This window comes from Pseudorasbora parva, chromosome 18, assembly GCF_024679245.1.
Source record: "Pseudorasbora parva isolate DD20220531a chromosome 18, ASM2467924v1, whole genome shotgun sequence".
Classification (NCBI taxonomy): Eukaryota; Metazoa; Chordata; class Actinopteri; order Cypriniformes; family Gobionidae; genus Pseudorasbora; species Pseudorasbora parva.
Window position 1 is genome coordinate 11,012,005 of NC_090189.1, and position 14,622 is coordinate 11,026,626.

At 35.2% G+C, this 14,622-nt stretch overlaps 1 protein-coding gene across 7 annotated transcripts in view; it reads right to left on the reverse strand.

The window, feature by feature from the left end:
- Nucleotides 1-14,622, reverse strand: part of ptpn13 (protein tyrosine phosphatase non-receptor type 13) — a 117,533-nt gene that overhangs the window by 70,699 nt on the left and 32,212 nt on the right. For all 7 annotated transcript variants that reach the window (XM_067424273.1, XM_067424270.1, XM_067424275.1 and 4 more), the window contains exons 3-6: nt 7,200-7,375; nt 4,820-4,885; nt 3,906-4,091; nt 2,205-2,298 (exon numbers count right to left, since the gene is read on the reverse strand). In XM_067424273.1, coding sequence (XP_067280374.1) covers nt 2,205-2,298; nt 3,906-4,091; nt 4,820-4,885; nt 7,200-7,375 — 522 coding nt within the window. The remainder of the gene's footprint in view (nt 1-2,204; nt 2,299-3,905; nt 4,092-4,819; nt 4,886-7,199; nt 7,376-14,622) is intronic.

The window sequence follows — 14,622 nt, forward strand, 5'->3', positions numbered from 1 at the left end:
GGCAACACTTGGCAACACTTGGCAAGGAAGATATTGTCTTCGTTCTGAGGACTTATTTTTATTATCTGTCCCTCAAGTCCGGACAGAATTGGGAAAAGGGGCTTTTAAGTATGCGGCACCCTGCACTTGGAATCAGCTGCAAAATGTGCTGAATCTTAAGGAGCCGGTTTCATTGGTTGCTTTTAAATTACTTTTAAAAAACATGGAAGCTACACATACTGGCTGTAGATGTTATGACTGACCCAATTATGACGGAAGATCATTGCCGTTGTTTATCGTTTGCGATAATATGTGAAATTCTGATTTCTTATGACTTTATAATTATTTATTACTTGTACAAATTGTTATATGTTGATGTCATATGTTATATGTTTTTATGTCTGAAACCTTGTTAAATGTGCTGCTGCCTCTCTTGGCCAGGACACTCTTGGAAAAGAGATTTTTAATCTCAATGAGTCTTTTCTGGTTAAATAAAGGTATAATAACACCATGGGCAACACAGTGACGTTGAACTGTTGACATTTGACAATACGTCGCTTCGTTGCTCTGATTGGTTGTAGGTCTCTCCAATTGATGTCTTTCCTGGTTCTGTTGAAACACACCCCATAATCACAGCCCAATGGAGCAGTTTCAGACTCATATTCTGACTAGAATTGAGTATGACCATGTCAGGCGAGATGATGCATCAATTAGACAAAAAATATAAATATAAGGATCGGAGTCATTGTGCCAGAGACATGTTTATACAACTACAGATATTATTATATCTGTAGTTGTATAGTGTGCACACACATATTGTATTGATAAAATACCTGGACGGTGTACTGCACTACCATTTAAATTCCGTGGTTGGATTTTAAATGTTTTTATATATATAATGCTTCAAATATTATTATTTTATGGCAGGCGGTTGGGGCTTTTAATATTACTATTAAAATTAAATATTTGTAATATTTAAAACAACCATTTTTATTTTCATATATTTTAAAATGTAACATATTCCTGTGATCAAAGCTGAATTTTCAGCATTATTACTCCTCACGTCACATATTAGAATAATTTCTGAAGGATCATGTGACCAATTGTGTGTCACAAAAGTTGAATTATGAATCTCAAATCAGCTGAAAGTTGAATAAATAAGCATGCATCAATATCCATTGATGTATGGTTTGTTAGGATATGACGATATTTGGCTGAGATGCAACTAATTTAAAAATTCTGGAATCTTGAGATTGCAAAAAAAAAAAAAAAAAAAATATTGAGAAAATTACCTTTAAAGTCATTCAAATTAAGTCCTTAGCAATGCATATTACTAGCAATACATGTTTGATGTATTTCCACTTTTGATCAAATTGATGTGTCCTACTTAAATAAAACCTTTAATTCATTCAGGAATACTGTGCAATAAGCAATAAGCAGCATGTTAATATTTCATTTAAATTACTGCAATAAATATATATACTAATATTAAACAATTTGCATATTGTGATCTCTCATCAGAATATCATAACATGATACATATGGAAAATAATTTTCTTCAGAACCACCATTTATATAAAAAATAAATAAATAAAATTAATTTCACAAAATTCCCCAGAACTTTCTATCTGCAATCGTTCCTAGTCACAGTCAATCTTTAGTTTCAGTTTGGCACTTCCAGACACTGGTGCTGGTTGTGTTCTGGCTTGTCTCTTGTGGCAGGGAGGATCTATTATCCCTCTGTTCTGATAAGCACCGGCCCCCAAAGGGCCAAAGCCGCGTCATGTCAGTACCAAGCCCTGCTTTGTTTACATTCTGAATCACTTCCTCTAGAACTGGATAAATGGTGTGAGATGAGTCAGCATGAAGCTCAGCACTTCATGGGGTTAGAAAAATCAGTCTGAGATTATTAGAAAGAGTGTGAGCAATCGATACATCACATACAATCAAAATATCATCAATTATTTGCAGCAACTTAAAACGAGTGGTTGGAGCAGAAGCCGACTGAAAGATGGGAGGTATGAGCGTGTATTGGCATGCCTGTGTTTGGGTGTGCATGTGTGGGAGAAAGAGAAAAGTAGAAATCAAATGCATACATGTTTGTTCATGTGTGGATGAAAACTCAAGGACTCCCATACAACAGAAAAGGGAAACCCCCAGCTTCAACGTCTTATATATGAAGTTTAAATTCTATATTATTTTACATCTAGACTTGTGTGTATTACCTGCGGGCAGGCCTTTTCCTCGCAGACGTTCACGGATCTCTTTACTTCTTTCTGGAAGTGACTCCCTTTCACTTTCTGACAACAGACCGTCCAACTAAACAAACACACGTGCACAGAATAAGAAAGACATAAGCAATCATTTCTCGTCAAAGAAAGGGATTAAATGAAAAGAAAATATACTGGGATATACTGGAGTTCATTTGTATCATGAAGACTCATGGTACCATTCCAACATTTGGGGTCAGTAAGATTGGTTTAATTATAATTCAGCAAATATGCATGAAATTGATCGACAGTAACTGCAAAGACATTACTATATATATATATATATATATATATATATATATATATATATATATATATATATATATATATATATATATATATATATATATATATATATATATATATATATATATATAAAGCAGCAAATCAGCATATTAGAATGATTTATGGAGGATTAGCTTTAATCACAGGAATAAATAAAAAAAATTAAAACATTAAAATAGAAAATAGTTATTTTTAACTTTAATAATATTTTACTATATACATTTTTACGGATTTAATAAATGCAGCCTTGGCAAGCATAAATCATCTTCAAAAAATGTATTTCCAACCCCAACCTTTTGAATTGTACTCTACTTTAATGTGCACAATGCAATTATAAGTTATTGTAAAAAATTGTATATTTGGTTTTAATATGTTTTTTGATGAAGCAATTAAAATTAAAAACAACATCCAGACATTTTTTACAGAATTTGGGGAAAATAAAACTGAATTTTGGGGAGAAATTTGATTTTATAGGACCTTAGAGGGCTTAAAGAAAGTTTGACCAAGATTGCTAAAACAAAGTCAAAACATCTTTTGAATAAAATGGAAAAATATTTAAATTCAGGTTGCTGGAGGAAGAAGAAAGACATGAAGGAAGACTATTGAGAAGGTTGATCACAGGTTGGAAAAACCCCGACATCCATTAAGGATTCAGCAATAGAAATTAGAAGATGGCATCCCTACTGGAAACGTTCACATTTACCTCCCCAGTGTGGAAACATGTACACAGTGCAGAAAATAAGACCAGAAACATCTGTTCTGGACAATACCCTATTTCTGTATCACTGTGCAATTAAATTACCGGAGAGTGTATAGCTGAGAAACAGGATGTGACATCAAACATGAGGAAACAAGCAAAGGAAAGACAGTTAACTACCTTTTTAATTGAAAGCTGTTTTATAGGGCTGGACTGTGCAGGAAGTTCAGTTCAGTTAATAGAAAAAGTATGTTCACACACATTGTTAGCGCCGAATCATTATTGCTTGGATGTGATCAACTAACAAAGCGTTGGAAATCAAGAACCAATTAAAACCAAGTTAAAACTTAATATATGTAATTTTTTATTCTATATACATGTATTTTTAATAATGCAAAAACTTGAAATAAAATACTGTATGGCTAATAGAAAATTGCCTTAAAAAATGCCTTTGAAACAGAAAACAACAACTTGAGACATTCAATAAATTGTAATAAAATAAAAATACAAAAAAATTAAATAAAATGTTTAGGTTTGAATCAGTCTAATGACTCACTCAATGTACTTGACGAACCACAAGTCATTTCTTCTGCCATATTTAACTTGAAATTAACCACAAATTGTTGAAACAATGACAAAACACGTGTTGAAAAAAAAAACACATAGGCAAGTACCTGAGACAGACTGCCAAGAACGAGCCTGACCAGCCTCCTGACGTATGAAAATGAAGGGTCACAGTTGGAGTTACGGATGTGAGCGCTGCAGGTGTCCAGAACCGATCGTGCAGACAGTCGAGTGAGTGTGGAATCATCACACATGTTGAGCAAGACTCTGTTCAGGTGTTCTCCCAGTTTCATTGGCTAAAACACACATGAAGAGGTTAGTGAAAAAATACAAGTTGCTGCTAAATCATCTAGAATCTATTATTAGTCTGGGCTGATTTAATTTATTTCCATAATTTAACTTATTGTTGCTATGGCAGACATCCCACCTCTCCCAGAAGGTCCAGGAATCTCCTGCATATTGATAGCCACCCGCAAATTATATACAATATGCCGAGATGCATTACAGTTACACCTGGTATTATCCTGGTGGGTTATGTATATGAATATAATCATATAATATATTTAGTGTTGTGCCATCTCCGGGTAATTATGGTGGGATGCCTGCTATGGTACAGCAGAATATAAAAGCTAAAACTTAATTCTCCATTGATTCAAACTGACATAAGCTTGTTGTTAAGCTAATAACATTGTACTCTACAAACTAAGCACTATAAAATACATAGTATAAACAAATATTGTGTTAATATATACAATTTGATCACTCTAAATCACTCCATTGTATTGAATTTAGTTCCATAATTTACCCTGATATTTTTATGTATGTACAGCAGAATGAAACAGCGGAGACCCGCATATTGCTAAGCTAACAATGTGATTCTCTATAAAAGTACTATAAATCACATAGTATAAAAATACATATCGGGTAAAAATATCCAAATATAATTCAAATCCAACTGTTCTTAATCACTCTTTTTCTATATTAAACTAAGTAAAAGGAAATGTATCAACATTTAAAGCCTCACCTGGCTCTGAGGAATCTGATAGTCTGCACCCCAAAACAACGTCATTCCAAGTGAATACATGTGCATCTACAAGTTGACAAGGAAACAAATGTCATATGACAAAGGAGCATTTTATTTGATCGATTTATTTGACAACTGATTGCATTTGATGTTTTAATCCACATAACAAAATGGAGAAACAGCTGACAGCCACATTCTGACACATTTCAGCAAGCAAAGGCAAGTGGCAAGTAAACACATCTTTTCCAACTGCACCTGAACAATAAAGATGAGCACTTAACTATCCAATTAAATTTTCCGTTTGTTTGTCTTAAAATAAATAAATTGTGTACCGTGCTCGATTAACTGAGACTTCTTACAGCTCTTGCAGGTTGTTGCCCTTGTTTGTTTCGTTGTTTCTATTGCTCTCTACTTTTTTTGTAAGTCGCTTTGGATAAAAGCGTCTGCTATATATATATATTATATCTTCCCCATCTAGTTCTTCTGTCTGTGTATATCTTCCCCATCTAGTTCTTCTGTCTGTGTATATCTTCCCCGTCTAGTTCTTCTGTCTGTTCCTCCTGTTAAAAAATAACTTTGGGAACAGAATATCCAAAAGTCTGCCAAAGAATGTAAAAGATCCTTTAACTTCTCTGTAAATAATCATGCCTGGACTCTGCGGCTGTGTATTGGCCTCTCTCTAAGAACGTTATCTGTACACAGAAGTGTACTGTCAAAATGTTTAAGAGATACACATATACTGCTGTTCAAATGTTTTCGATCTGTAAGATTTTGAATGTTTTTAGAAGTAGTTTCTTGCTCTCACAATTGTGAAACATTATTACAAATGTAAAACTATTTTTTTTTTATTTAAACAACTATTTGAATATAAATTTTAAAATGTAATTTGAGAATAAAAGCTGAATTTTCAGCATTATTATTGCAGTCTTCACAGTGTCACATGATCCTTCAGAAATCATTCTAATGTGATGATCTGCTGCTTAAGAAACATTTATGATTATCATCAATGTTAAAAACAGTTGTGTTAAACATTTTTTAGGATTCTTTGATGAATAGAAATATCAAAAGAACAGTATTTATCTGAAACAGAAAGCAAAAGTTTTGATTCAGTAAGATTTTATTTATTATAATAGAATAGAATAACGTATTTATTTACAGTTATTAAGCAAGGATGCATTAAATTGACCAAAAGTGAAAGTAAAGACATTTTTATGTTACAATTTAAAATAAATGCTGTTCTCTTGAACTTTCTATTCATCAAATAATCCTGAAAATAATGTTTTACACAACTGTTTTCAACATTGATAATAGTCCCAAATGTTTCTTTGTTTCTGTGAAGACTGGAGTAATGATGCTGAAAATAATAATTTACATTTCAATATATATTTAAACAGAAAATAGCTTGTTTACATTTTAATAAGATTTCACAAAATTACTGGGTTTTATTAGCCTAGAAATCTAGACGCACCCTAGCGGCAGCAAATCTAATCTGCCCGCGAGTGTCGTCTAGCAACTCTCGATACACTTCTGAGCTGTAAACGCCAAACTCTGGTCAGGCCAATCACATCGTGTATAGAGTCAGTGGGCGGGGCCATAATGACGACGGCCAAGTTGCGTTTGCGTGCTTCTAGTAAACACAGAAACTGGCGAACGACGGTCTTTCGAATCAGCTTTGACCGCGACTCTGGAAGACTTGGAGTTAAGCTTTTCTCTGAGAAAAGAACAAAGAAGTCATTCTTAAAAAGGGAAGATGTCTTCGGAGTTTTGCCGACCAGATACAGCGAATGTTTAATCTATCAACAAGCTCTGCTTCACCTTCGTTGCTCTGGTTGGTGTAGCGCTATCCTATCGTGTGCAGAGGGAGTTTGAAAGACAACCGTTTATCCCCCCCTCGGATTGAGCCCTGTCAATGGTGAGTTTCCAGACCAAACATCTTGATGTGGGTCTGGCTTGTCAGGCTAGGGTTTTATTGTATTTTTTAATAAAATTATTGCAGCCTTGGTGAGCATATGAGACTTCTTCTTCTTCTAAAAAAAAAGTGTTTTAAAACTTACCGATTAAAAACTTTTTAATGGCAGTTTATGTACACATAAAATGATAGCATGAATTAATTTTCCTCCATTTTGGTGGCAATGAAAAACAAACGTTTTAACGTTCCAATTTCTCTCATATTCACATAACGCCAGTGTTCATAAACAAAAACATCTGAACAGTTCTTAATAACCTCACTAATGACAGGCTCTGTGAACGGTAAAACAAAACAAAAAGTGAGTGAAATTGATAAAATGTGAAAAAAAGTGAAATTGATAAAATGCAAATTGATACCAGAATTAGTAAACAAGAAAAGAAAACAAGTGAGTTTTCAAAATCCATAAGGTACCTTTTCCATATCAGAAAGCGAGGAGAGGTTGAGACCATCCAGCACCTCTGGAGGAGTGAAAGCCCGCAGGTCCTTCTGTGTCACGTTCTCATCTGTGAAAGAGATGTTTCCGGAAGGCATGAGCAGCAGCGACCATGGAGAGATGATGAAACCCAACGCAGATGGATCTGTTGAACCTGAGGTAAACCAAACATGGACAGTATTATCACAAACTTGACCACAAATACAGTTGACATGGTCTGAATCTTTATCAAAATGTTAAATATTAAAATTAGATAAACTTTTAGATAGATAGATCAATAGATGGATAGATGGATGGACAGATGGATTGCTTAACTAATTTACCAGATTTTTATTTTTTTAATTTTTTTTAATTCTTTGGGTTTTATGAATGCCAGAAATAAAATATTTCTTTAAAATGATGAAAATAGCAAGTTTTAACAACAAGTTTCCAAAGCTGGCTAGGTTTGGTTTTGTAAAGTGACACAAAATGGCATTGTGTACAAGGAATTTCTAAGACTAGAAGCTGTGAGAGAAACGTGGGAGATTATGGCCTTGGCCTAGGAACATTTCCTTAACACGAGTACAGAACGATCTGACTGCACATGTTTCAGGAACTTTGGAGATTTGGTGGTAGAAAGCCAATTCTTTTTATACGGACAAAGACATGTAATAAAGAACTATATTATTCTGTGAATGAGTGTGATTCCTTGAAATATGAGGCCCTTGGGACCTCTTTCAAAAAGATGATTCTGTATGACAGTTCATTTCTTTTCTTTTTGATGTTTTTTCCCCTCTTCTTTTGTGCTGCTGCAGGGATAAAACAATGGAGCCTTTACAGCTCAGAATACGGCCCTGTGGTTTGGATGGAACAGCTGTACGGAAATAACTCATCTATTACATGGAAATGTGGAGTTACTTTTAAGAAACATATTTTTATTATTTCATGTCACGTATACCAGAAAGCCAGAGTGATATCTCAAAATGCTACAACTGAACATTTTGATTCTTTTATTTTCAAAGCAAATGCTGTCACCATGATGATGGGGTGTTATAGGTCAGTGAGATTTTTATCTGTTTTTTGTTTTGGTTTTTTTTATACTTTTTTTCAGTAAGAATGCATTAAATTGTTTTACCATTTACTTGACAGTAAAGACATTTATAATATTGCACAAAATGTCAATTTCACATACATTTCTATTTATTAAAAAAAATCCTGAAAGAAAAATGTATCATGGTTTCCACAAAATGTTCAACATTGATATTAATAAGGATTGTTTCAGTAAATCAGCATATTATAATGATTTCTGAAGGATCATGTGACACTGAAAACAGAGTAATGATGCTGAAAATTCAGCTTTATTATCACAGGAATAAATTACATTTTACAATATATTTAAATAGAAAACTTATTTTAAATTGCAAACAAATATTTTACAATATTACGGTTTTTACTGTATTTTTTTAATCAAATTAATTCAGCCATGGTGAGCATAAGACTTAAAGAAGAGCATAAGAAGAGGTTTATTTTAGCATTAGTAACATTCACGTCAGTAGCTCAAACAAGCTATGCTCCTAATACTGTACTAACGAGTTAGGGGTTTGTGCAAATAAACATATTAATACAATTAATTAACAGAAACATTTTAATAATGTCAGAATGTGTTCAAGAGAACAAAAAATAAATAATAAATAAATTCAAGCAGCGTTGCTATAAAGCACTGGAATTCCCAAAGTAAACACATGCTTCCTGTGGAAACTGTCTGACCACAGTTGGACCTCATTGTGAAAATCGAGCAGTGCACTCTCATTTCGCCTCCAGCGCAGATATTCCAGCATCTTTATAAAAATAATATCCTAGTAAACCTACACAGGTAACAATCCATTCTTTTGAATGCAACAAATCTTTTTTCACTGCAACAAATTCTCAAAAGCTGGAAATGTTGGTGTGCTAAAGCTCACAGCCATCAAGTTGTTAATGGGAAGGAAGCTGACGCACAGTTGGAAATATCTCAGATTGGGCCTATCTGATAAGATTTATCTGTCCAATCGGAGAGTAGCCTGTTCACAAACTCAATGAGGTAATAGCCAAAAATAATAGCATTACAAATTTCTTCTAAGAAAGATAAAATAGACATACACACACATTGTATGCATCCATTTTATTATAATATATATATATATATATATATATATATATATATATATATATATATATATATATATATATATATATAACACACACACACATACATACATATGCATACAGTGGGTACAGAAAGCATTCAGACCCCCTTAAATTTTTCACTCTTTGTTATATTGCAGCCATTTGCTAAAATCATTTAAGTTCTTTTTTTTCTCATTAATCTACACACAGCACGCTATATTGACAGAAAAACACATAATTGTTGACATTTGCTCAATTGGGTTTAAGTCAGGACTCTGGCTGGGCCTTTCAAGAACAGTCACGGAGTTGTTGTGAAGCCACTTTATTTTATTGATTATTTTAGTTATGTGCTTAGGGTCATTGTTTTGTTGGAAGGTGAACCTTCGGCACAGTCTGAGGTCTTGAGCACTCTGGAGAAGGTTTTCGTCTAGGATATCCATGTAATTGGCTGCATTCATCTTTCCTGAGAGGCTTCTGTTGGGCAACTCTGCTGGTGGAGGGCTGCCATGATGGTTGACTTTCTACAACTTTCTCCCATCTCCCGAGTGCATCTCTGGAGCTCAGCCACAGTGATCTTTGGGTTCTTCTTTACCTCTCAACAAGGCTCTTCTCCTCCGATATCTCAGTTTGCCCGGATGGCCAGCTCTAAGAAGGGTTCTGGTTGTCCCAAACGTCTTCCATTTATGGATTATGGAGGCCATTGTGCTCTTAGGAACCTTAAGTGCAGAAGAATTTTTTGTAACCTTGGCCGAATCTGTGCCTTTCCACAATTCCTTTGACCTCATGATTCTCATTTGCTCTGACATGCACTGTGAGCTGTAAGGTCTTATATAGACACGTGTGTGGCTTTCCTAATCAAGTCCAGTCAGTATAATCAAACTCAGCTGGACTCAAATGAAGGTGTAGAACCATCTCAAGGATGATCAGAAGAAATGGACAGCACCTAAGTTAAATATATGAGTGTCAAAGCACAGGCTCTGAATACTTAGGACCATGTGATATTTAAGTTTTAAAAAAATCTCCAAAAATGTCAACAATTCTGTGTTTTTCAGTCAATATGGGGTGCTGTGTGTATATTAATAATAATAAAAAAAAGGAACTGAAATGATTTCAGCAAATGGCTGCAATATAACAGTGAAACATTTAAGGGGGTCTGAATACTTATTTTCAAACATGTGCTACATGTGTCTACTGACTTGGGTGGCTTTTTATTTAGCCAATATCTGTTTATTTTAGATACTCAAAATTATGGTGCAAGGACAACCAACCGAATGATCCAAGTACCCAAGTGACCTAAATACCCAAGTATAAAACACAGGAAGTGGTGGGAACTTTTTCATTATTTGTATTGTGCAAAATATATTTTTTAAATGGCTTTTGCTCAAAGCAGTATACAAATTTTGCATACAGAAAATTGTATATTTAATTATATATATATATATATATATATATATATATATATATATATATATATATATATATATATATATATATATATATATATATATATATATATATATATATAAGGGCCGGGACTCGATTAAAACAATTAATCTAATTAATTAGAGGCTTTATAATTAATTAATCAAAATGAATCGCATTTTATTTGCATATAAATATTTGACCTGGAACAATGAGAAGTAATTTTTCACATGGATTTTTAGTATACCATTGAATAATGACTGAATACATAAGCTTAATCAACATAATATTGTTTATTTATTTTTATTGCAATGTTTGCCATTAAGTGTAACAAAAGCATATTTGTGATATTTGAGGCTCGATGTGCTGCGGTGATACACAAATTCCTTGTTGTATAGCTTGCACACAACCATGCTCTTGTCGACGGTTCCATCCTTTCGTTTTTTTTTTAAACAAAATTTCCCATCCACGGGGCCAAGCAAAGCAGTCTCATCAGCTTCTTTGTTCATGTTCACTATGGTTTGTTGTTGTCGTGACTCGTGAGGTGAGCGCTAGTTGGTGTTCCAGTATAATCGGTCGGTCGAAACTCATTTATTGAAAAACGTTCCGCGGTGCAAAAATAAGTGTGGTTAAAATTATGTTAGTTATTTTTTTGCTTAATTAATTAACGCGTTAAAGTCCCGTAGTTAATTAATCTTAATTAACGCGTTAAAGTCCCGGCCCTAATATATATATATATATATATATATATATATATATATATATATAAACACACACACAAAAAGCATCGCCTTAAATTAAAACAGCATGTTGTACAAAGCAAATTTGCTGACTTGTTCAAGTCATGTCCCATGACTCTCGTCAGGGGCCCAGAATTTCTGCAAACTCTGTCAAGAGGGACCTTTGCTAGCAAGTTTTCACCCCAGAGCAACTTAAGGCCAGATAACAAGCTACTGTGAGACGAGGAGAGTCCTACTTTTCCCTGCGAACACATGCCGAAGTGGCTACATCATCTTTATCATCATCGTCCTCCTCGACCCTGAAGACAAAGGCTTAATTACGTTCCAAACCCTACTGGCTAGTGGCCAGGCCTGCTGAATAAAGGGGGCAACGACCGTCTGGGATGACGACAGAATGAGAATTGTCCACTGACTGTGAGAAAGATTTGTCAAGAGTCTCAAGATCTGTAAAGGAATGACAGCAGATATTGGTCAAGAGTAGCTGGCAACATCTCAATCACTGCCCACCAGACTGCTCTTTAGGAAACCAGGGTGCAGGGACAATAAAGAGGCTTTTGTTCACAGCGTTGACACACAACACTAGCCCACACAGTCATTCTGAGAGACAGTGGACAGACATAAGGCTGAGTAAGCCTTCTCATACATTTCACCAAAGTGTTACCCTTCCCTTCAGAGACAGAAAATGAAGATTTCTTCTTTGAATCAGACTGACAGGTCCTATTTTTGGTCTGGCCTACGCTGACAGCTTTTGAGGAGGCCGGAGATTTAAACTAACCATTTTAAAGGGGTCATGAATTGAGAAATCAACTTTCCCTTGAGCTTTGATTTATAAAAGGTCATGGTGATATAAGAATATCCAGTCAGAGCTGAAAATGTCCTTGTTAGTCAAAGAAAAGCTTTTATTGACAGCTGGCTCAGCAAACACTTGATCTGGAAATGTGCCAGGCTGTGACGTCGGAGTGTGATGAAACACCTTTAACCAAAGATGACGAATGCCGATTCTGTAGCCCCACCCACCAATTTGTGTATGACACGTTATAGATACAGTGGGGCAAAAAAAGTATTTAGTAAGCCTAGTTGTTCTCCCAGTTTAAATGATAAGAGAGGCCTATACTTTTCATCATAGGTGCACTTTAACTATGATAATTTATTTGCAAATTATGGTGGAAAATAAGTATTTGGTCAATAACAAAAGTTCAGCTCAATTCTTTGTTATATACCCTTTGTTGGCAATGACAGAGGTCAAACGTTTTCTGTAAGTCGCCACAAGATTTTGACACACTGTTGCTGGTAATTTGGCCTATTCTTCCATGCAGATCTCCTCTAGAGCAATGATGTTTTTGGGGTGGTTGCTGGGCAACACAGATTTTCAAAGATTTTTTTATGGGGTTGAGATCTGAAGACTGGCTAGGCCACTCCAGGCCCTTGAAATGCTTCTTACGAAGCCACTCCTTGTTGCCGGGGCGGTGTGTTTTGGATCATTGTCATGCTGAAAGACCCAGCAACGTCTCATCTTCAATGCCCTTGCTGATGGAAGGAGGTTTTTACTCAAAATCTCAAGATACATGCCCCCATTATTTCATTCCTTTATTCAGATCAGTTGTCCTGATCCTTTTGCAGAAAAACAGCCCCAAAGCATGATGTTTCCACCCCCATGCTTCACAGTAGGTATGGTGTTCTTTGGATGCAACTCAGCATTATTTCTCCTCCAAATATGACAAGTTGAGTGTTTACAAAAAAAGTTATATTATGGTTTCATCTTACATTCTCTCAATCCTCTTCTGGATCATCCAAATGCTCTCTAGCAAACTTCAGACAGGCCCTGACATATACTGGCTTAAGTATGGGGACACGTCTGGCTCTGCAGGATTGAGTCCATGGCGGCGTAGTGTGTTACTGATGGTAGCCTTTGTTACTTTGGTCCCAGCTCTCTGAAGGTCATTCACTAGGTCCCCCTGTATGGTTCTGGGATTTTTGATTACCGTTCTTGTGATCATTTTGACCCCACAGGGTGAGATCTTGCGTGGAGACCCAGATCAAGGGAGATTATCAGTGATCTTGTACGTCTTCCATTTTCTAATAATTGCTCCCACAGTTGATTTCTTAACAGCTATTGCTTACCTGCAGATTCAGTTTTCCCAGCCTGGTGCAGGTCTACAATTTTGTTTCTGGTGTCCTTTGACAGCTCTTTGGTCTTAGCCATAGTGGAGTTTGGAGTCTGACTGTTTGAGGTTGTGGACAGGTGTCTTTTACTGATACTGATAACGAGTTCAAACAAGTGTCATTAATACAGGTAAGGAGTGGAGGACAGTTACAGATCTGGAAGAAGTAGTTACAGGTCTGTGAGACCCCTTTAAAAATGAGTGAATTGGCTGAAGACAATGCTAAACATGCACATACTAAAATAATAACCATTCCACAAAAGAATCATGTTAAAGGTATTGATAACATGACAGATGAGGGTTGGGATGTGTTTGAATTGTTTGCAATGTTTTCACGTTTAAAAATATTTTTTGTGAGGTGACAGCATGGGCTGTGTGGCATACCTGTGGTCTTAAATTGTCGCAGGGCATTCACTTAAAGTCATAGTAGAGACGTGACCTCAGTTTTTTGTTTTTCCATTTAAAACTATCCCTACCAGTTGCCCATGCAAAAGCTCACCATGATAATCATAGTTTACACCAACATAAAGATACTGTGGTTACTGCTACAATAATTAATACAGGTAACGAGTGAAGGACAGAGTTACAGATCTGGAAGAAGTAGTTACAGGTCTGTGAGAGCCAGAAATCATACAGTTCATGACCCCTTTAAAAATGAGTGAATTCGCTAAAGACAATGCTAAACATGCACATACTAAAAGAATAACCATTCCACAAAAGAATCATGTTGAAGGTATTGATAACATCACAGATGAGGGTTGTGATGTCTTTGAATTGTTTGCAATGTTTTTTAATGTGTTCTAATCTTATATTAGCAAGTCATCCAAAAGAATTACAGATTTTAACAATTACAACAAGAGATTGGACCAAAAAAAAAAAAAAAAAAACATACAAACTATGGTATTTTGGTGGAAATTTTGACTACCATGGTA